The 23,320-nt window shown below is 45.4% G+C and overlaps 1 protein-coding gene across 1 annotated transcript in view; it reads left to right on the top strand.

Annotated features, from left to right (window-relative positions):
- Positions 1-2,255: 2,255 nt before the first annotated feature.
- Positions 2,256-23,320, top strand: part of MAN2C1 (mannosidase alpha class 2C member 1) — a 32,654-nt gene continuing 11,589 nt past the window's right edge. The window contains exons 1-16 of the mRNA XM_033160127.1: positions 2,256-2,415; positions 3,894-4,019; positions 5,060-5,183; positions 5,719-5,789; positions 6,006-6,183; positions 7,400-7,589; positions 9,892-9,998; positions 11,749-11,859; positions 12,316-12,408; positions 14,784-14,900; positions 16,440-16,535; positions 18,096-18,241; positions 19,222-19,345; positions 19,857-19,978; positions 20,245-20,330; positions 23,141-23,311. Of these exons, the coding sequence (XP_033016018.1) occupies positions 2,297-2,415; positions 3,894-4,019; positions 5,060-5,183; positions 5,719-5,789; positions 6,006-6,183; positions 7,400-7,589; positions 9,892-9,998; positions 11,749-11,859; positions 12,316-12,408; positions 14,784-14,900; positions 16,440-16,535; positions 18,096-18,241; positions 19,222-19,345; positions 19,857-19,978; positions 20,245-20,330; positions 23,141-23,311 (1,981 nt within the window). The 5' untranslated portion in view covers positions 2,256-2,296. The remainder of the gene's footprint in view (positions 2,416-3,893; positions 4,020-5,059; positions 5,184-5,718; positions 5,790-6,005; positions 6,184-7,399; positions 7,590-9,891; positions 9,999-11,748; positions 11,860-12,315; positions 12,409-14,783; positions 14,901-16,439; positions 16,536-18,095; positions 18,242-19,221; positions 19,346-19,856; positions 19,979-20,244; positions 20,331-23,140; positions 23,312-23,320) is intronic.

Genomic DNA, 23,320 nt, shown 5'->3' on the forward strand with positions numbered 1-23,320 from the left:
TACATAACAAAGCTATCTTTAGCCATCTCACCACTTGCCTTTCCCTGCAAGACTAATTACAGCCATTAAGAGTCGTCAACAGGTTTTCCACACCTATCAGCTGATCAACCATTCCCACCACCCTTCTGAGCAATACCCCTCCCCACTCCCTCACTATATTTAAGGATCTGGTGACTTCGGTTTCAGTGTATCTGAAGAAGTGTGCATGCACACGAAAGCTCATACCAAGAACAAACTCAGTTGGTCTCTAAGGTGCTACTGGAAAGAATTTTCGATTTTGTTTTGACTATGGCAGACCAACACGGCTACCCACCTGTAATTAGAAATGAAGTCACATTCTCGGAGGGAAAGCACCCCCAGGGTCCGATTCACCGAGAATTACAGGGCGCCTGCTTTCTCTCAAACTAGCTCAAGGCGGAATTTTCCCTGCACCGTACCTTGACATACAGTCTGAGTTAGCAGAGTCTCCTAACAGTATGCTTTCTCATGCGCTCTCTTTTTTCCATCTCTTCCTATAAAGGCTATCAAAGCATATGGTATAATTCCCACCAACCCCCCTCGCTGCAGATTTAACAGATTGCGCCGTGAGCATAGGATGCTCACAGGGAGCAGAGAGAAAAAAGGGTCCACAAGCAGACATCATGCATGCTCAGACCATTAAGGCACTTGCAAAAGTCTCGCTGCCCTGTGGCATTGGTTTGAATGGGCAGCGAGTAGGTGCCAGGCAGAGCAGCGGCCAGGTGCTGAAGGGCTGAGCTGGGTGTGCCAGCCACATGGCTCTTCGAAGCGCACCTGCTGCCCTTGGGTGTAGTAGGTATGAAAAGCACTTCTCATGCATTATTCCAATCAGTTTGCAGATTTATGTGCCAAACAAATTGTACTGTACTCATGTTTTCTCACTTAGAACTTCACCCTTATAGTTTTCATCCTGTTTTTGTTACCTGGTTAACAGTGTGCGAAATTAGCCAGGGCAATTTTGCACATGGCTGTTGTAAAGTGAAGATGCCTGGGCACCAGGATGGCACCTGACATCTCCACCAACTAGAGGTGCATGCCTGGGGATCAATGAATCTGCCCCTTTCCATGTGTCTTTTTCATTCTTGAGATTGGGTGGAGAGCTGACTGGCTCAGCTCTTTTTTGGGCCCACTGGATCCTCCCCAGGCCAATCTCCTCACTGGTCCTGCTTCACGCTCTCCTTCAGTGCTCCTCAGGAGAGATGTGTCCTTGAACTTAGACAATGCCTCTTGCGTGCCTGGGCTGAGAGGGGTGTGTGAGTGTGTATAGAAAGTACCTTGCTGTAGAAAGATAAAATCTGCATTCATTGTTCAACCCACTTTCGCCTCTATACTGCATGGCCCCAGGTTGCCCAGAGAAGGGTGTTCTTCCGTGTTAGAGGCACTGGTGTGGTGTGTGTTGGGCTAGGAGCAGTCAGTCCTTGGTTAAATTTCAGTTCAAACCACGAACCTCAGTGGGTAACGTAGAGCAAGGCACTACCTCTCAGACTTGCCTACCTTGAAGCGTTGCTGTGAGAAAAAAAGGCAAGAAGGATAAATAACCATGTACAGTACACCACCCTGAGCCTCCTTGGAAGAAGGTGATCAAACAAGGTACCACTGTTGCACAGGAGCAATGTATTTTTTAAGTAATTGTTACATTGTAAGCCACTGTTGGGGCCATCTCACTGTGGGCCACAAGTTGGGGGGGCACATATTTTTTATAAATGTATTTTTGAAAAGGGGGCGAGGGAAGAGCCTTGTCCTTTTAGAACAGCAAGCACACTATTTTTTGTGGTCTTTCTCTTAAAAATAAAATTGATTGGTTGGTGGTCAAAGCCTATCTATGTTAGACTTTGCCCTTTGGTGCAAACAGTGGGGGCAGGGGGCTGTGACTGTCTCACTCACAGCAAAGCTGCCCAACTCCCTTATACATTCTGTGCAGTTTCTGTTGCACTGTCTCGCAAAAAAAACAGTCGTGATCTTTCACCGGATAAGCGCTTTCCACATCCGGTAAAGAGGTACTGTACTTTGGGGCTCAGAGCAAAACGCAGTGCCCTCCTTTGGCCACCAAGGGCATAAACTTCGCTACTGTGGAAAGTGAAACTGAGGGGAAGGACGGAGACTTAATTTCCTTCATACGCATGCGCCTAAAAAAAAAAAAAATCTCCGCTTTTCCTCGAACACGAAAGTCGCGTTTTCGGGAGTCCAGGAGAGGCGGAACCATTGTGCTCAGTTCTGTTGTGCAGCGGATGTATTTACGTGCAGTACCGAAGGGATTAATTTTTGCACTTGGAGAGCCATGGCGGGCCCCGGAGCAGAGCTAAAACCTGCCGTATTGAAGCACCGGCGAACTACACTCGAACGGGTCGAAAAGTTTATCTCCGAGATATACTTCACGGACTGCAACCTCCGGGGCAGGTGGGCTTGTGTTGGTCCGACACCTAAAGCCTTCCCCATTCTCCCCACCTGGCTTGCTTCTTCACGCAGCGCGGAGTTAAACTACGGAACTCCTTGCCACAGGAGGCAGTGATGGCCACCAACATGGATGGCTTTATAAGTGGGTTACAGTCGCAGTTTCATGGAGGAGAGGGCTGTACTCTGCCTCCACAATTGGAGCAAATAATGCTTGTGAATATCAGTTTCTGGAAAGTGTAGGGGCGGGGAAAGTGCTGTTGTGCTCAAGTCCATGGGCGTAGCCAAGAAGGGGGGGTCAGAAAGGGGCAACTGCTCCCCCAAATCAATAAAAATGCATAGCTAATTGAGTTTCTGCCCCCCCCCCAACAAAAGGCCTGCCCCCTCCTAACATAAATAATGGCTATGCCGATGCTCAGGTCCTGCTTCTGGTTTTCCCACTGGTGCATCTGATTGCCCCCCTGTGAGAATAGGATGCTGGACTAGATGGGCCATTGACCAGATCCAGCAGGCTCTTCTCATGGTTCTTACATTCTTAAGAACACACAGTTTGGCCTACATGGGGGATCTGATGCGACCATATTTGTTTTTAGAAGGTGGTTGTGGCCATGTTGGGACCAGAGGATAGCACAATATAAGTACGGTTTAAGAGCCTTTCGAGAGGCTTGTCTTTTGCTGTTAGAGGCTACATGAGAGTTCCGAGTTTCAAAGTGGCCCTTGTAGCCCCATCCTCTTAATCAGGGGTGGCCAACTCCCAAGAGACTGCGATCTACTCAGAGTTAAAAACTGGCAGTGATCTACCTCCTTTTTGGGGTTCGGGTCAAAGTTGTTGAGTTTTTTCAGGGAAGAGGTAAAATGTTGAGCTTTTTTAGGGGGGGCACAGTTTTTCAGCTTCTTTGGGGGGACCCAATGATCTACCAGTGATCTACCGCAGACATCCAGTGATCTACCGGTAGATCACGATCTACCTGTTGGACATGCCTGCTCTTAATCATAGAATTGTGGAGTTGGAAGGGACCCTGATGGTCATCTAGTCCAATCCCCTGCAATGTCTCAACTAAAGCATTCCCGAGTTTGGACAGTTTGATCTCCAGCCATTTTAACTGTTTGCTGTGAAACATGCCATCTGATATTCTACTTCCACTGTTGGAGGCAGTGCTGCTTCTGAATGCTAGTTGCTGGAAACTCCAGGAGGGGAGTAGGATCTTGCATCTGTTTCCTGCTTGTGGACTTTCCATAGGCACTTTTGAGAACAGGATACTGGGCTAGACTGGCCATTGGCCTGGTCCAGCAGGTCCCTTCCCATGTTCTTATGGCTTAAGAACCTAAGATCCCTGCTAAAATCAGATCTTGTCAAGCATCTTTTTCTCCACAGTGACCAATCAGATTTATTTTATTTATTTATAATTATACCTGTATACTGCAATTTCATTTTTTTTTAAAATCAAAGAGCTGATGACACTGAGGTGTGTGTTTGACTGCAGGTTGTTTGGTGCTTCCTGCTCGTTGGCATCTCTCTCTTGCTTTGAAACCTCACAGCGGATTCCATATGACGAAGCTGTCAGACAAGAATTTAGGCTTGTGAAAGTTGGAGACTGTTTTGGAAGCACGTAAGTATTCCCTTAGAGGCTAATGAATTAAAGGAACATGTAAACTATCCCGTCTTCATGTGCCTCCTCCATGAGATGTCCGGAAGGTGGTAACATGAGAATGGCCTTTTCTTCAGTGGCTCCCCATTTGTAGAACGCTCTCCCCGGGGAGCTTCATCCAGCACCTTCATTATAAATCTTTAGGCACCAGACGGAAACATTCCTCTTCAACCAGGCCTTGGGCTGATTAATATTCTGTGGCCTTTTTAATGTGTTTGTGGGACGAGGGAGTATGGTTTTTTAAACTACCATATTTTCTGGCGTATAAGACAACTGGACGTATAAGATGACCCCCAACTTTTCCAATTAAAATACAGAGTTTGAGATATACTCAACCGCAGATTCTCCACCTGGCATATAAGACGACCCCCAACTTTTGAAAAGATTTTCCTGGATTAAAAAGTAGTCTTATACGCCAGAATATACAGTATTTATTTTGTGCTTTTATCCTGTATTTTTGTCTTGTAAACCTCCCCGAGATCTTTGGGTGAAGGATGATATATAAATTTACTAAATAAAATAAAAATATAATAGCAACGCAGGAAGCTGCCTTATACTAGTCAGACCATTGGTCTGTCTTGCTCAGTCTTGTCTACACTGACAGTGGCTCCCCAAAGTTTTGGGCAGGGAATTTTCCACAGCCCTACATGGAGAAGCCGAGGATTGAACCTGGCACCTCCTGCATGCAGAGCAGATGCTCTGTCCTTGAGTCACAGCTATGGAAAGCTATGGGACAAAGCAAACTTGAGCCGAGTACCGTTACATCACATGAGGCTGAATACCCCATCTTTTTCCTAGGACTTCATAAGTAACATTGATGGTGTGTGCTTTGGTTGAGGCAGGGACTTCACGGCCCTTTTCTGATTGAAGTGTTGCGCAAACACTAATACATTTCTTGCCATCCTAGTGAGATAGTCATCCTGTGGAAATTAAAAGTATTGTTAGCATTTTTATATATATATAAAAAAATCACCTGAAATTGTGAATGTCACTTTCCTAAGATGGCAGACCTGCTGGTTCAAAGTAGATCTCAGCATCCCCAGGGAATGGACAGGAAAGGAAGTCCACCTTCTTTGGGAAAGTGAAGGAGAGGGAATGATTTGGAGGGATGCCCAACCTGTGCAGGTAAGTGACAACCTCATCTGGATGTGCAGAGTGCTGATTAGCTAGCGCTCATGACCATATCAAAGTCATGCATCCTGCCCCCTTGCCCAGAGTAGAATTAAAATAGATAGATGGGCTCCTTTTAATTGGTGCTGAATTTAACTAGAAATGAAACAAGCCAGGCACATGATTCTTTCTTTCTCTCTCTCTCTCTCTCTCTCTCTCTCTTATCTCTCTCTGAAAAAAACAAAGCTAAGTTCCTTGTTGGTGGGAGTTGGCAATGTCCACAAAGGGTTCAGAGTCTAGTATATATGCCAGGGTGTGTGCAGGGAGAAGCAGCAGATCTTGCCATGCAACTGAAAGGCCCGCCCTGGCTCTTGCAAGGAGGTAGTGTGCATCTTTGTGCCTCATTCAGTTGTCAATAGTTAGTGACAAGTCAATGATTGTGTTGGCACATTATGCCACTTGTTCCGTTTTAGGCAGCGTTGTCCACTATTGTGTTACATTTAAGAGGTTCCCTCTGATCCCCTCTCTCCCACCCCCAAAAATCTGGCAGGGTTTGACGCAGGAAGGTGAGAAGACCAGCTACATTCTGACAGATAATCTAAAGGAGACGGACCCCCACAGGTGAGCAAGGAAGCCATTCAGAGGGTTACTCTCTCGTTTTTCTAGGAAGGTCACGTTGCCTATTTTTGTCCATTTCCTTTCAGCAATGGTTCATTTAAAAAGAAGTCAAGGCCGTGTTGGCTGCGGGTGAAGGGTGTTGGAAGGCACTGTGTTTGCTACCCCTGGATTAAACAGTTAGATGCCTGATGAGATTGCTGACATTTTCCCCTTCCCTAGCTTGACCCTGTATGTGGAGGTTGCCTGCAACGGTCTGTTTGGAGCTGGAAAAGGCAGCATGATTGCACCACCTGATCCTGACAAGAAGTTCTCCCTGCACAAGGCAGAGCTGGTGGTCTTCAACAGGGATGTCCATGAACTTCTGGTAGACTTTGAGATTCTTCTGGACATGGCTAAGGTAAAACTTATGCTTCCTGGTTTTGGCTTCAAATGCTGACTGCGCACTGGAGGAAGAAGTCGCCTCCCCCCATTTTCTAATTCAGTTCCTAAACATTTTTGGGGCCACCGCTCCCCTGATTCCATAAACTCGCCCTCGGTGCTCCCTAGTCTACCCTATAAAAAGCATTATTCAGAACAGCACTTTGCATGACCTGCTAAGGAAGATAGCAATGCAGTAAAATCTGGAACAGTGGCAATCAATTGCACATTTATTCAAAATCCAATTCAAACTACTAGTTTAATTAATTCAACAAAAGTGACAAAATTGATCAAGAGACACCGGCTTTACAATGTCTGACCATCATTTCCACCTCTAGCAGCCCCCTGCTGGCCCCTTACCTCATAGCAACCCCCCCCCCCCCGGTAATCCCACTGCTACCCCCAGGGAAAGGGGCGGCCCATCCCGTTTTGTTGCCTGAGGCAAATCAGGAAGGTTCAGTGAGTGTCTTCTGTGTCAAACTTTTAAACGCCTGCTGATTTTTTAAAATTATTATTCTGCCAGGCCTGTGCAGGCAATTAAGAATACTTCTCCCACAATGGTTTGTTGATACTTGCTTTTAGCCTTTCTTTTTTGCTGCTTTTAACTTAAAATACTTTTTTGTGCTTTTATTGTATGGTTTTTAATCATTTGATGTTGTAAACTGCATCGATATGTTTCGTGATTTAGTGGTATATACAAAACAATAAAATATACAAAACAAATATACAATAAAAAACAAAAAAGGACAAAAAAAATAGGATGCGGGTGGCGCTGTGGGTTAAACCATAGAGCCTAGGGCTTGCAGATCAGAATGTCGGCAGTTCGAATCCCCGCGACAGGGTGAGCTCCCGTTGCTCGGTCCTTGCTCCTGCCAACCTAGCAGTTCGAAAGCATGTCAAAGTGCAAGTAGATAAATAGGTACCACTCCGGCGAGAAGGTAAACGGTGTTTCCGTGCGCTGCTCTGGTTTGCCAGAAGTGGCTTAGTCATGCTGGCCACATATCCGCGGACAAACGCCAGCTACCTTGGCCTATAGAATGAGATGAATGCCGCAACCCCAGAGTCGTTCGCGACTGGACTTAATGGTCAGGGGTCCCTTTACCCTTTACCTTTACTTTTACAAAACAAATACCTAACAGTTCCTTGGTATAGTCTTGTTTGGACGACTTATTTTGTTATATTTTCCTGTTACGCAGCTTCTTGGGGAGGAAAATCAGCGGAGCTTCCAGGCCCTTTACACAGCCAATCGGATGGTTAACCTGTGTGATGTTGCCAACCCATCGACTTTTGCTGCAGCGCATGAACTTGCCTGCTCCGTCTTCGGTCAAAAGAATGGAGAGAGTCAGCACGTCATCCACGCCATGGGCCATTGCCACATTGATTCCGGTAACAGGAAGTGCATTTTGGCACAGTGTTGTAGGGAGGGCACCAGTAATAGTGGCTGGGGTGGGCGGCGGGTGGTTGTTCTGAACCGCAGGACCAACAGAGGGCTTGTGGGGGAGGTGGGATGGAGGAGGAGGAGGAGGAGGAGTTTGGATTTGATATCCCGCTTTTCACTACCCGAAGGAGTCTCAAAGCGGCTAACATTCTCCTTTCCCTTCTTCCCCCACAACAAACACTCTGTGGGGTGAGTGGGGCTGAGAGACTTCAAGAGAAGTGTGACTAGCCCAAGGTCACCCAGCAACTGCATGTGGAGGAGAGGAGACGCGAACCCGGTTCCCCAGATTACGAGTCTACCGCTCTTAACCACTATACCACACTGCAGGGATACCAAATAAGGATGCCAAAAACATCAGAATGACCGATTATAGTGCTTTACTAAAGAAAGGTGTGTAGACTTACAGCACAGCAGCAGCCTCCCCGATCTCTTAGTCTTTCAGTTGGCAGGTGGACATGGCAGCAAGGAGATGGTTCGTCCACACCCAAGGAAACGTGCAAGCAGCATACGTCCCTTTTTCTAGGACTTCCCACCGCTTCACCTGCTCAGATTAGGGTATAGAAGGCAAATACCCAAATCTTACAGAGAGTTTCCCTTTCTGGGTTCAGAGCCCAGCACCCCAAGCCCGCAGATAAGGATAACGTCAAAGCAAGCCAATTAGCTTATATTGAAGCCAGTGAATATAAACATATATGAGCTCATTGCTACAACTACCAGTGGCACCAGCAAAGCTTCTGGAAGCGTTCTCCTTTGGTTCAGCACAGTGGGATAGAGGTGGGCTGCCCCTCTTCCTTTCCCCACCCTCAGGTGCCACTGCTGGTGACTGAGAGGGAGAGGGGCAAAGGAGTGGGCAGCTTGGCACCATGTGACTGCAGTGTCCACAGTGTTAGTTAGGGCATGCCAGCAAAGGGGCTGAAACTTAATTTTTTTTGCAAGTTTCTTCAGGGATGCTCTTAAAAATGTGTTTTGGGGTGTGGGGAATTCAAATCTATTATTTTTGTGATTGGACAACACGTTTATGTCTGTGTCTGATGAAGGAGCACATAAACTGCATTTGGAAAGCCAAAGAATTTTAATTTTAACTTCTGAACATGTCAGGTAATGCTAAAACAAACAAACAAACAAACAAAATATTATTAATATATAATGTAACGACAAGTCCTTGGCAATCATTTTCAATGAATTCTATGCAGTTTTCCTTACCAAGCAGAACTAAATTGTATTAATTTAACCAAAATAAATATTTTGAATTCCCAAGTCATGTTCCAAATTTTTAGCACCCCTCATTTTTTGATTTTGAAAGTTGAGCTCCCTGCTGCCTTGCCCAGCGTTGGGTGGTGTTGGCGAGGCAGGAGATCAAAGCAGCCCGGCCAACAGCTACTGGATATCTGGGCGCATCTGGTGCCATTTGACAAAACGTGTGTGTGTGTGTGTGTGAGAGAGAGAGAGAGAGAGAGAGAGAGAGAGAGAGAGAGAGAGAGAGATGAGGTGGCAGGTTCACATTGTGGAAAGGGTGTTTCAACCTCGGACGTTTGTGTGGGAGAGAGACACCTGCCAGATGCAATGAACTTGCAAATCAGGCCAGTCTGTTTATGCTTCCTCTTGCACGGCTCTTTTTCGAAGAGTTAGGTCTTTTTTTTTTTTAATGGAATTATTTGGCAAGGACTGGATGGGAGAGGAGCGGATGGAGGGGACGGAGTGGAAGGCCATAGAACAATGAAAGCTATGAACAGCTGCAAAGAGAATGTTGTAGAATCTCGAAAATGGTCAGGCTAGAAAAACTGGAGACGGTCTAACTGCAGTTTTTGTGCAACTTCAATTTCATGTGCCCTGACATTTTTGTTCCTGTCCATATACTTAGACTTTTCTGCACAATCTTTTATTTTTCTTTTGGCACTGTTAAAAAGTGCATTTGTTTTCCCCACTTGCTGCACACAGCTTGCATTTCTTCCTTCAAGGCCCGCATTTCTGTAATGGCATGATTGCTGCACATTTCTGTGTCCATGAATGCATTGCGCTGACCTCAGCATCCGGGTTTTCTGGCTGCAGAATTTAGCACCTTCATTATATATCTGTCTAGTCATGCATGCGACTGACAAGATTCTGATTTCTTCTGGATGCCACGTGAGAGGCTTATTTAATGTCTCTTCTGCTATGGGGCCGGGCAAGCTAGGATTGTGACCGCCATAGGCCACGTGGGCATCATAAATGAATAAACCAGCTCCTTCCTTCCTGCAATTGTTCTCTTAGCTTGGCTGTGGCCTTACGATGAGACGATCCGTAAATGTGCTCGCAGCTGGGTGACTGTCATACGTCTGATGGAGAAGAACCCGGAGTTCACCTTTGTTTGCTCACAGGTATTATTAATATGTCTATCCATGGGTGGGGGGCCTTGTTTAGGTCAAGGACTGTGTTCCCTTGTGGGTCAGCTTCCGGGGGCACATGCCAGTGGCGAGCAGGGCCAAAGCCATATACAGGCCCCACTCACACATATCCAGCCACAGCTTCCCAGCAGCAATGTAGATTACAACAACAACAATAATCATTTATTATTTATTCCCCGCCCATCTGGCTGGGTTTCCCCAGCCACTCTGGGTGGCTTCCAACAGAACATTAAAATGCAATAATCTATTAAACATTAAAAGCCTTGCTAGATTGTTTCTAGGGAACATACAATCTATGTATATTTTGTGAACATTCGATGTATAAGCTTGAGAGATTAGTTAATATATTATGGAAATTGGACAAGAATGTGAAATTTAAAGATTGATTTAAAGAAGACAGAATATGGAAGATTGGAAGTCGATATTAGATACAGAATATAAGTTACTTTATGTAATTACCAGATGTAATTATATGTGTATATTAAAATCAATAAAAATTATTGGGGGGGGGGAGCCTCCCTAAACAGGGCTGCCTTCAGATGCCTTCTAAAGATCTGGTAGTTGTTTTTCTCTTTGACATCTGGTGAGAGGGTGTTCCACAGGGCGGGTGCCACTACCGAAAAGGCCCTCTGCCTGGTTCCCTGTAACTTGGCTTCTCGCAGTGAGGGAACCGCCAGAAGGCCCTCGGCACTGGACCTCAGTGTCCGGGCAGAATGATGGGGGTGGAGACGCTCCTTCGCTTCCTCGTCCTGTTTGCATGAATGGGACTCTTCCCCTGCTCACCTTAGCCTGATTGACTTGTGTCGGGTGGGGCTGAGGCTGAAGGGTGGATCGAAGGAGCTAGTGATCCAACGCCCATGTTTTATTTGATTAAATATTGCAAATGGTGGTGAATGTGAATTTGTTGCACACAGATATTTCCTACCTGGTATGACTAGAGACATTATTGCTAATGAAAAAGAATTTCTCATGAAGGAACTAAATACAAAATGAAACGCTGCTCTCTTGGTACAGTACTACTATGCTATGGTCCAAAGAACTGAAAGGGTTGCAAGCACTCTGTCGGATCCGTGTTTTATAAATGAGGGGCACATTGATTGTTAGCTCAAATTTTAAGAGTCATGCTTCTCCAAATCTGGATGGTAGCATACAAGTTGCAGGTGTGGGTACAGGATAACCACTTTTCATTATATTACATTTACATTACAGGTGCCACATAATACCCATTTCACTCTGTAAGAACTCAAACATTTAGTGTGGCAGACCTACACTTTGGAACTTCCTGCCTATTGACACCAGGCAAACACCTTCACTTCCCTCTTTCAATGCCTCCTAAAAACATTTTTGTTTAATAGAGCCTGCCCAGATGTGTAGATGTGTAGAATGTAGGTGTGTGTTCTAATCTGTTTTTAGTTTCTTGCTGATTTTGTTTTGTGAATGTTTTAAAAGAGTTGCCTTTACTTGATTTTATTGCTTTATCCCATATCTGTCAACTTTTCCTTTTTTGCGGGAAATTCCCTTATTCCAGCGCCATTTCCCATTGCAAAAAAAGGAAAATTTGACAGCTATGGCCGTTTCCCAGTGCAAAAAAAAAGGAAGGTTGACATCTCTGCTTTATCCTCTTTCTAAACCATTTTTGAGAATATATATATATTTTTTACAACGAAGCTGTGTGTAAATTAATGAAATAAATGAATGAATGTGTTTGCCATTTTCAATGCAGGCTCAGCAGTTTGAATGGGTGAAGAACTGGTATCCTGGGTTGTACTCTACAATCCAGAACTTTGCGAAAGAAGGGCGTTTCATTCCTGTTGGGGGCACCTGGGTGGAAATGGTAAGAAGGGCAAGCCACACGGGCGACTTTGAGGCTAGAAAGGACAAAAACCTCACCTTCTGCCTACGTTGCAAGTGTTGAACTGAACTTATTTGTGGCTTCGGTTTCTAGCAGGGTAGCCAATGTGGAGACCTTCAAATGTTTCCATATGCCAGTTCCCAGCAGCTTCAGCCAGCATGGCCATTGGTCACTGATGATGGGCATTACAGTGCACCCATCTAAAGGGCACCATGTTGGCCAACCCTGAAAAGAATCTCATTGTACTCTGTGGCTCATACTGCTTGATCTTCTCTTCAGGGTGCTAGGGCCCAGAATTCTTAGATGGACAACTACTTTTTCTGGGATGGGCAATTGTTCTGGCGAAGAACGCTGCCAATCTGTGCAGGTGGAGGGGTAGGAAAGAGTGATGGGTTTAAGCTCCCTGCATAGGGTTACAGGTTTGTGATCTTCCCCCAGGACGGCAACCTTCCAAGTGGAGAATCCATGGTTCGTCAGTTCCTGCAGGGACAGCGGTTTTTCCAGCAGGAGTTTGGGAAGCTTTGCTTGGAGGTAGGTGCCCATTCATGCTTTGCCTCCTCTCCCAGTGTGGTGTAGTGGTTAAGAGCAGTGGACTCGTAATCTGGTGAACTGGGTTCGTGTCTCCACTCCTCCACATGCAGCTGCTGGGTGACCTTGGGCTAGTCACACTTCTCTGAAGTCTCTCAGCCCCACTCACCTCACAGAATGTTTGTTGTGGGGGAGGAAGGGAAAGGAGAATGTTAGCCGCTTTGAGACTCCTTCGGGTAGTGAAAAGCGGGATATCAAATCCAAACTACTACTACTACTACTACTACTCCTCCTCCTCCTCCTCTTCTTCTTCTTCTTCTTCTTCTTCTTCCTAGCCCCAGACATGTCCTTTTTTTTGCAAATCATTTTTATTAAATTTTCCACTTTAACAATCCAATCAAATCACATTAAATATTCCAAATTATACATAAAAATATCAAATAATCCAAATGTCCTGCCAAATTTTAAAATTTTTGGCTTCCCATGCTTCAAACATGAAGGGCTCTGATCAGCATCAAATTCATTTGCATTCCATAGTCTCCGATGATTCCCCTAATTCCTTCTAATATGATCCCATTCTTTCTTCTTTTTTCACCTGGTCCCAGGGCGGGGGGAACTTCAGGCATGGGGGCAAAATGCAGCCCTCAATCCCTCTCAGTCTGGCCCTTAGGGCACCCATCAAAGCCAATGGTTCAAAAGTAATTAAATTATAGGCAGACACCAATATATGTGATGGGTATATCCACAAATAGAACAGTTTTGGAAGGATGTTTTTAAAGCGATATCTCAGATTACAGCTCAGGCAATCCCAATGACCCCAACATTAGCCTTACTTAATTTATATATTTCAGATATAGAACAATTGAGGAATAAGGAAATAATAACACATTTCTTAACAGCAGCTGGAAGGGTAATAGCCACAACTTGGTAAACCTTGCAATTAATGAAGGTTAATGATCACTGTTATAATATAGTCTGGCAAATAGAGTGGCTGGGGAAACTCAGACAGATTATTATTATTATTATGGAAAAGCTGTCACAAAAACTGAAGGTGGGAAGTGGAGAGAATAAAACAAGATAATTTTTACACGGTATGGTTTGATTTTATTAAATATACAAATATACCATGGATGTGGTGTGGATAAGCAGGCATTGCTCATTAGCTGACTCCTATTACTCTGTGTTTTCCAAGGTGATTTAACGAAGAACTCATTTTACTGGTTTACTGTAACCATCTTGTTATTATCTATTATAAAATAATATTTTCTGTAGTTTACCCTTCCGTGACCCATTTTTCATTAGCCATGTCAATTTTTATTATTTAAGGGTGTACAATTTTGTAACAAGAAAATATTTTTTAAAATTAATTCAACTATAATAGGATTAAAATGAAACAAGAACAGTGCTGCTAATATCATAATAGCTGGGGGGGGGGGGGGAGCACAGATTCTGCTATATCTGAATGACCAAGAAAATTTGGTTCATAGTTACTATGACTAAGCTAACTTATTACAAAAGAATATACAGGTGAAACTCGAAAAATTAAAAGGTGAAACTAATATATGAGATAGACTCATGACATGCAAAGCAAGATATGTCAAGCCTTTATTTGTTATAATTGTGATGATTATGGCGTACAGCTGACGAGAACCCCAAATTAACAATTTCAACTTTGGGGTTTTCATCAGCTGAACGCCATAATCACCACAATTATAACAAACAAAGGCTTGACATATCTCACTTTGCATGCCATGAGTCTATCTCATATATTAAACTCCAGTAGCTAATGAAAACAATTGCTTACATAAATGGACTTTTCCACGATATTCTAATTTTTTGAGTTTCACCTGTATACAAACCAGCCTAACAAGTATATTGGAAAATGGGTAATGTTTTACGGCAACAAGTTCAGTGATCATGTTGAACTTCTACTGCTTTCAACCTGCTGTAATAGCATTTATTTCTGTTCTCTATCTTTGGTTTATTTTGTTTATTATTAAAAAAAGAGGGGATCAAAAACTGAAAAAACCCAGCATAAAAACAGAACTATTAAAGTGCATATAGTAACAACAGCACAACACTATTTAAAAGCACTTTTCTTTAAAAATGATTGGTCTCCCAAAGCAGTTGAATAGTCTCCAGCAGAAGGACAAGGAGGGAACCAGTCTAGCCTCTCTAGGAAGGGATTTCCAAAGCCTGAGAGCAGCTACCAGAGAGAAGGCCCTTTCCTGCGTCCTAACCAGTGAGTTTGTCCTGGCCATCTGCTGGATCACTGCTTGAACCAGACTGCTGGGCAAGATGGACCTGTTGTTTGGCCAGCAGGGCAGCCGTCACATCATTTGCTGTTTCTTTCATCTGTTTCTCTCCTGCACAATCAGTTCTGGTTGCCAGACACGTTTGGCTACTCTGCACAGCTGCCCCAAGTGATGAACGGCTGCGGGATCCACCGGTTTCTAACGCAAAAGCTTAGCTGGAACCTCGTGAACACTTTCCCGGTGAGTTGTTTTGCTGTTTTTCAGTCCAGAAAAAGGGTTTGTAATAGTTTAAATTGAGCAAGGATTAGCTTTTCCTTGCATTGCTTGAAAGGAGTGCCCGAGTGGGTGTTCTTGCTCAGTTGAAATCTCACCAGTAGCATCATAGGATTATTCAAGCCATTGTTTATGAAGCTGGCACCCCCTGCTGCCACCATCAACTGTAGTTAAGATTAACCACAGTTTAGGGTTTGGACATAGTGCTAAATCAGCGATTCCCACCCGCTTGGTTCCATAAACTCATCCTCAATGTCTCCCCTCCTCTTCAAAAAACATTATTCAGAATAGCGGTTTGCACGACCCACTAAGGAAGGTGGTAACACAGTTAAATTCAAAACAGTAACAATGAATTGCATGTGTATTCAAAAAATAAATATATGCTGTGATCTAACCTTGCAGCTAAGAAATATAACAAAGACTATTGCAGGAAAAATATTTTTACAAACTCCTGCTAACAAAAACATACGGGTGAAGGAGATTTATATAGCATAAAATATATATAAGTAGATAAATAGGTCACTCTCCGGTGGGAAGGTAAATGGTGTTTCCGTGTGCTGCTCTGGTTTTGCCAGAAGCGGCTTAGTCATGCTGGCCACATGACCTGGAAAAACTGTCTGCAGAAGCGGACGAACTCCGGCTCCCTCGGCCTTTAAAGCGTGATGAGCGCAACAACCCCAGAGTTGTTCGTGACTGGACTTAATTGTCAGGGATCCCTTTACCTTTACCTTTACATACTGTAAGGAGCTTCAGTGGTTGCTCATGAGAAATCAAGCGGACGCAGAACTTCTAAAACTAAGTTCTTTATTGTGCAGCTATTTACAGTGGAGCTAAAATAAAGACGTCGAGCTCATCCCTCTTCAGAGTCCGGGAATGTCTGTTTCCGGTTCTTTGCCCAACATAAGAGGCTCGGGATCCTGAACCCCCGCCTCCCCCCTCTACGTCCTTCCTCCCTGCTAAAACGGGACGACGGAAAGGGTTCCTCTCCCCCTCTTCCCGCTTGGTGCAGAGGCTCTCCATCCCTGCCACAGCCCCTGCTCCCACTTCCTGTCCCCATCTCCCCCTCCCCACTGGAAGAGCGATCGCTGCCTCCACTGGGGGAAGATGACGAGCTGCTCAGCGGAGACGGGGGTTCCCGATACTGAAACAGCCCCGGGCCCGCTTCCAGCTTCGGCGAGGGCAATTTCCTGACGCATACCAAACATGCATAAACCTTCACCCAACACAGATGACCAGTAGCTAGTTTGTAAGAAAAATCAATAGCTGTTACCAATAACGGGCTGTCTTGTGGCAACTCACAATTGAAAAGGGGAAAGCTCTGCGAGCGATAAGAATAGTAAATCTTTAAATGTGAAGTGATCAGTTCCCACTCCCAGCACCCCCTGCAGCCCTCTTGCCTCTTGGCACCCCCTAGGTAGTCCCACCGCCTCCCAGGGGGCAGGAGCACTCACTGTGGGAACCCCTGACATAAACCATGTGACTATGGGCCACGATCTTCTCTTGCAGCACAGCACCTTTGTCTGGGAAGGCATTGATGGGTCCCAGGTTTTAACCCACTTCCCACCTGCAGATTCCTATGGACTGGCTGGTTGTGTGGAGGAGGTGAGTGAAGGCCACTTGCCCCCCCGGTAGAAGGAAGTGAAGGCCAAGTTGGGGTGGGGTTTCTAGCACTTCTGAAGACTGGCAACTGCAAGGAATGCATTGCAAAGGAATGGACTAGATTACCGGGAAACCATAGTTTGTCTAAGGCGCTGGGAATTGTATCCCTTGTGAGGGAGAAAGGAGCCCATGCGCTTTAAATGTGCTTTGCATGTATGGTGTGGATCATCTTAAGATTTAGTGTCAGGAAATAACGTAGTCCTGGACACAGCAGAGTTAACCGCAGGTTTTCTGGAAGCTTCTGGCTGTTGAGCATTAACTGGACAGCACAACGCAGGAACTCAGCAACTCACTTGGATAACTATATACAGTATTTATTGAAGCAACTAGTATCCATAAGTTACTATGTACAGACTTTGCAAATAAAAGAAAGAAAACATAAAATCTCTCCTCCCTGTCTCTCTCTCTCAACCTTCAGTTCACCACTAACAACCAACCACACAGCTCTCACACAGAGCTCATTCTTTAGGAACTCATTGACCAATCACAGGTCGTTGGCTAAGGGTCTGGAGAGAGAGCAGATCTTGGCTTTCTGCCAACTGGTAATTGCTACAGAGCTGGTAATTGCTACAGAGGTGATAAGCTGACTTTCTGCACGTAGGCACTTTAAAATCTCTAACAGATCAGCCGTATTGCCTCCTGACAGGCAAGCAACCTTAACTGTACTATTTTCAGTGCCTGCTTAAAAGATTTTTATTTGGGAAAGCCTATCCAGAAATGTAAGGGACGCGGGTGGCGCTGTGGTCTAAACCACAGAGCCTAGGGCTTGCCGATCAGAAGGTCGACGGTTCGAATCCCCATGACGCGCTGAGCTCCCGTTGCACGGTCCCTGCTCCTGCCAACCTAGCAGTTCAAAAGCACAAAGTGCAAGTAGATAAATAGGTACCGCTCTGGCGGGAAGGTAAACGGTGTTTCCGTGCGCTGCTCTGGTTCGCCAGAAGCGGCTTAGTCATGCTGGCCACATGACCCGGAAGCTGTACGCCGGCTCCCTTGGCCAGTAAAGTGAGATGAGCGCCGCAACCCCAGAGTCGTCCGCGACTGGACCTAACAGTCAGGGGTCCCTTTACCTTTATCCAGAAATGTAGAAGATACATGGGTCTTATTTCTTTTTAATAATATTTTGAATACCCTATTTTAAAATACAGTGGTGCCCCGCTAGACGAATGCCTTGCTAGACGAAGGCATTTGTCTAGCGGGAGGCTGCCTCGCAAGACAAATTTTTTCGTCTAGCGAAAACCGCGGTTTACATTGCCGCTTCGCTAGACGAAAAAACCGCTAGACGAAAAAGTTCGTAGAACGAATTATTTTCGTCTAGCGGGGCACCACTGTACCTGTTTTAACTGAGTTTTTCTAATGCAATAATGTTAATGCTTTCTCTTATATTCTTGCAAACTTTTCTTTTACAATGAAGCTGTATGTGAATTAAATAAACAAACAAATTAATAAATATTCCCTGCGAAAAGAGGTCACGCCATCACGGACACGTTGTTGCCTCTGCCCTAGATGTTAAAAACGGTGAAGAACAACAGGGACAGAGGTTGTGTCAACCACAGTGCCGCTCTCTTTGGCTTCGGAGACGGGGGAGGCGGCCCAACGCAGAAGATCCTGGACAGGCTGAGGAGGATGAAGGACACAGACGGCTTGCCAAGGTCAGTCTCCCTTTGTTACTCTAGTTATCTCCCACTTGGACTACTGCAGTGTGCTCTATGTGGGGCTACCTTTGAAGGTGACCCGGAAACTGCAATTAATCCAGAATGCGGCAGCTAGACTGGTGACTGGGAGGGGCCGCCGGGACCACATAACACTGGTCCTGAGAGATCTACATTGGCTCCCAGTACGTTTCCGAGCACAATTCAAAGTGTTGGTTCTGACCTTTAAAGCCCTAAACGGCCTCAGTCCTGTATACCTGAAGGAGCGTCTCCACCACCATCGTTCTGCCCGTACACTGAGATCCAGCACCGAGGGCCTTCTGGCGGTTCCCTCACTGCGAGAAGCAAAACTACAGGGAACCAGGCAGAGGGCCTTCTCGGTAGTGGCACCCGCCCTGTGGAACGCCCTCCCGTCAGAAGTCAAGGGAATAAACAACTACCTGACATTCAGAAAATTCCTGAAGGCAGGCCTGTTTAGGGAAGTTTTTAAACTGTGATATTTTAAATGTATTTTAATGTTTGGTGGAAGCCGCCCAGAGTGGCTGGGGAGACCCAGGCAGATGGGCGGGGTACAAATAATAAATTATTATTATTATTATTATTATTATTATTATTATTACTCCGACAAGCCCTCTTTAAAAAGGAGAAAGAAAACCCTGGCTTCTTGTGGTTAGGAAGATGGACGGGGGAAAGGTATGGGGCTGAATCAAAGATTTGTGGTTAGCCATATAAATGCCCCATAAACAAATTGGGATGAACACTCCTTGTCTCTCTGCCTCTCCCCCCTGCATCCGGACGAGCATTTCCTGCACCTCAGGAGGTGGCGCAGCAGAGCCAGTGAGGGGGCGTGGCCTGGAGGAAAGACGGTGTGGCCTTTTTGAGCATCTCCAGGACTGGATGGAGAGGCGTTTGGTCTCTGGGCCTGAAGCGGTCCCCACCCCTGCTTCAGCTGGTGGTTCCTCTTTCTCTCCTTCTCGCAGGGTTCAGATGTCCACACCTGACCGGCTTTTCACTGCCCTGGAAAAGGAAAGGGCTCAGCTGTGCACCTGGGTTGGCGAACTGTTTCTGGAGCTCCATAATGGCACATACACCACACACGGACAGGTTAGTATGCACAGGAAAACCTCAGTTAGACAGTCCTCTGGCTCAGAGTCAAAACGTCTGTCCACGGTAGCTTCTGTTCTAAAACCAGGATCACCTTAGGAGCTCAGCTTGGGGGGAAGTTTGTCCTCATAAGCCTCCCGTCGGTCGCTGCAGCATCTGCTTATCTTGCTTTGTGAGGCAGGTAAGGACAACCTTCCAGGTGCTGTTGGACTCCACATCCCATCAGCTGCAGCAAGCAGAACCAATAGTCAGGAATGATGGGAGTTGTAGTCCAACAAATGTCCAGAAGGCCGCAGGATCTTGGGTACAAATATGTTACAATTTGCAGTCTCTGCTTATCAGTATCTGATTATCACCATCATGAATTAATTAAATAATTAATTAATTACAGCATTTAAATCCACTACTAAAAACAATTTAAAGCAACTTGCAGTCGTAAAAATAAATAGTCTGTGATCATTTCCTTTCATTGCTGTTTTTTTCTGTAAATGTTTTCTCCTTTTGGAATCAGATTAAGAAGGGGAATCGGGAGTGTGAGCGCCTGCTCCACGATGTTGAGGTTCTGAGTAGCTTTGCTTTGTCGCAGAAAAGTTCTTTCCAGTACCCGTCTGCTAAGCTTCAGCACCTCTGGAGGTACAACTTTGAATGTGAATATTTGGTGATGTTCAGAATATGGGGTCTTGTTGGGCTGTGTTGGGGTAGTAGAAAGGGTGACCAAATCCTAAGAAAGGTCACCCACCACCTTTTCCCTCCCCACTCCTATCATGGATCCTGCCTGCTCTCCATCTGAGGACTGTGACAAGGAGGTGGAGCCCCTGACCCTCAAATGCTTTATATAGATGCCAGCTAGTTCCCCTCTTCCTTTGGGTCTCCTGATTTTTGTCCCCTTTTGGTGGCAGGCTCCTCCTTCTGAATCAGTTCCATGATGTCTTGCCAGGCAGCTGTATCCAACTGGTAGCTGAGGATGCCATGAGATACTATTCAGGTATGAATTTACCCTGGCCCTTGAGAGAGAGAGAGATCTAGCTAAATCAACAGATTCGATAAGAGGACGCAGCAACCAAAAATTTCAGGGAAGTTGGGGAAAATTTGGCGATTCTATGAAAAAACAATGCCCCACATTGAAGTCTCGGATCCATTTCTGAATATTCCGTATTGAAAAAGGTTATAAAATAGTGGTGATAGGTGAAATAAAGGGTAGAGTATAGGAATAAGAGATATTAACGTAGTTAAAATTAAGGAAAATCTTAATAACCCGAGAGGACGACAAGCGGAAGCCAATTGGTTGGTGTGGAGTATTTGATATGTGTTGAATGATTTTTTAAGAGATATATAGAATAGGTTAAGAGAAACAAATATGTGATAAAAGAGATAAAGTAGTTGAAGTACTGATAAATGTTAAAACAAAATATAAAATGAAAAAAATCCTTCCAGTAGCACCTTAGAGACCAACTAAGTTTGTTCTTCAGATACTGATAAATGTTAAGTTTTGTATGTTTGTTCTGATATGTTATGTTTTGATATGTTTTGATTTGTTTTTTGTTTGTTTGACAGTTTTGTATGTTTTAATTCAGAATTTCAATAAAGATAAATTAAAAGAGAGAAAGGCCTCAAGAGGGTCTGCTCCTCAGCCTCCTATCAGGATACATTAGATTGGTCCGCCCAAGAGGCAGGGCCTTTGTGGTATCAGCCCCAGTCCCATGAATTTACTTCCTAGGGAGACACATGTTGCCCATATTTTACTGGGTTTAAGAAACTAGCACTTCTTCTCTTCAGGTATTGAGCTGTCAGAATGACTATCCCATGGAACAGGGGTTTCTGAACCCTGGTCCTCACACCAGCAGTGGTCCAAAAGCTTTATTCAGGTGGTCTGTGGCATGTCTGTGAAGGACACTTAGAATCTGCATTCTGCAATAAAATACAGTATAAGAAATAAAAGAAGCAATAAACATACAATTAAAAACCATGCAGTATCTGACACAAGGGACGCGGGTGGAGCTGTGGTGTAAACCACTGAGCCCTACGCTTGCCGACCGGAAGGTCGGCGGTTTGAATCCCTGTGACGGGGTGAGCTCCCGTTGTTCAGTCCCTGCTCCTGCCAACCTAGCAGTTTGAAAACACGCCAAAGTGCAAGTAGATAAATAGGTACCGCTCTGGCGGGAAGGTAAACGGCGATTCCGTGCGCTGCTCTGGTTTCGCCAGAAGCGGCTTAGTCATGCTGGCCACATGACCCAGAAAAACTGTCTGCGGACAAACATCGGCTCCCTCGGCCAATAAAGTGAGAGGAGCACCGCAACCCCAGAGTTGTTCGCAGCTGGACCTAATGGTCAGGGCTCCTTTACCTTTTTATCTGACACAATGCATTATAGTTGCTCCAGCAGGAACATTAAGTTGTCCACCAAGGCCCTCAGAAATTTTCAAGTGGTCTTGGAGGCGAGGGCGGGTTGAGAAACACTAGCACAGATGGTTTTAGAATTGGTGTAGTAATGCTTCATGATTTGTTTTCATATTCATAAGAACGTAAGGCAAGCTTGCTGGGTCAGGCCAACGGCCCATCTAGTTCTTCACCCTGTTTTCATAGTGGCCTGTGGAAAACCCGCAAGCTGGACCTGAGCACAAGAGCACTGTCTCCCGTCCTGCGCTTTCCAGCAACTGGGATTCAGAAGCATTCCTACTGTACCTCCGACTGTGGAGGCAGGGCAGAGCAAACACGGCTCGCAGCCGTCGATAGGCCTCTCCTCCTCCATGAATTTGTCCGGTCCTTTTTTAAAGGCATCCAAGTTGGTGGCCATCGCTGCCTCCTGGGGGGGGGGGGAGTTCCATAATTTAACTATGCACTGTGTGAAGAAGTACCGTATTTTTCGCTCCATAAGACACACTTTTTTCCTCCTAAAAAGTAATGGGAAATATCTGTGCGTCTTATGGAGCGAATGGTGGTCCCTGGAGCTGAATTGCCCAGGGGCCAAAAGATCATGCTTTTTATTTTACAAAGAGAAAAGGGGGTGTTGAAAGGACCCCGCTCAGCAGCTGATCAGCAAGAGATCCGGAGAGAGATAAGAGTCCCGGCTGCCTTTCAGCCCCACCCTCCTTTGTTGAATGTGCTGCAGAGGGAGGTTGTTTGTTTCCCCAGCGACATGTGACTGGCTGATTAGATTATCTGTCTGGAAACTGTAGAAAAGGCTCCCTTTCCTTCAGAAGCTGCAGAAATGTGAGTTCAACCCCATAAAAATGGGGCTTTTCCTCTTTGCTTTTCCCCCTTTGGAAAAGGAGCTGCAAATTTTTTAGCTGATCCTCAAAAAAACCCCAGGGTTTTTCCCTTTGCAAAAAAAGCTGCAAAACCTTTAGCTGATCTTCAAAAAACCAGGGCTTTTCCCTTTGCAAAAAAAGCTGCAAAACTTTCAGCTGAGCTTCAAAAAAAAAAAAAAGATCTTTTAGAGGAGGAAAACCAGAAAAATATTTTTTTCCCCTTGTTTCCTCCTCTAAAAATGAGGTGTGCCCTATGGTCCGGTGTGCCCTATGGAGTGAAAAATACGGTACTTTATTTTATCTTGGAGGGCGGGCACCCAAAGCAACCCAAAGAACACTAAAACTGGCAGTTGGGGTATGTGACACCAGGACAGAAGGCGACTCAGAACAGAGTAACCGGGAAGAGGGCAGGTTCTAGCTGTGGAAAGGAACCACCCGCGCAGCAACATTTTGTTGCAGTTCCCACTTGCCCCTTTTAAAATATGTGCTACCGCCTTAGCTCACTCTGGATGGGCAAGTCCCCTTAATGGAAATCCTTTCCCCCCGCAGAAATTTGCAGTGCTGGATCTCAACTTCTGAAAGATGCGGTGCAGTCTCTGTTTGGAGGCCTTTTGTCAAGCAGTCAGGAGACTAATGGGAGCATCCTTGTGGTCAACACGTTGCCGTGGAAACGAACTGAAGTCATCCCCAAAGCTGGACCAGGAGGATCCAAGACCTTAGGTGCCAACA

Source organism: Lacerta agilis, chromosome 9 (assembly GCF_009819535.1).
Source record: "Lacerta agilis isolate rLacAgi1 chromosome 9, rLacAgi1.pri, whole genome shotgun sequence".
Taxonomy (NCBI): domain Eukaryota; kingdom Metazoa; phylum Chordata; class Lepidosauria; order Squamata; family Lacertidae; genus Lacerta; species Lacerta agilis.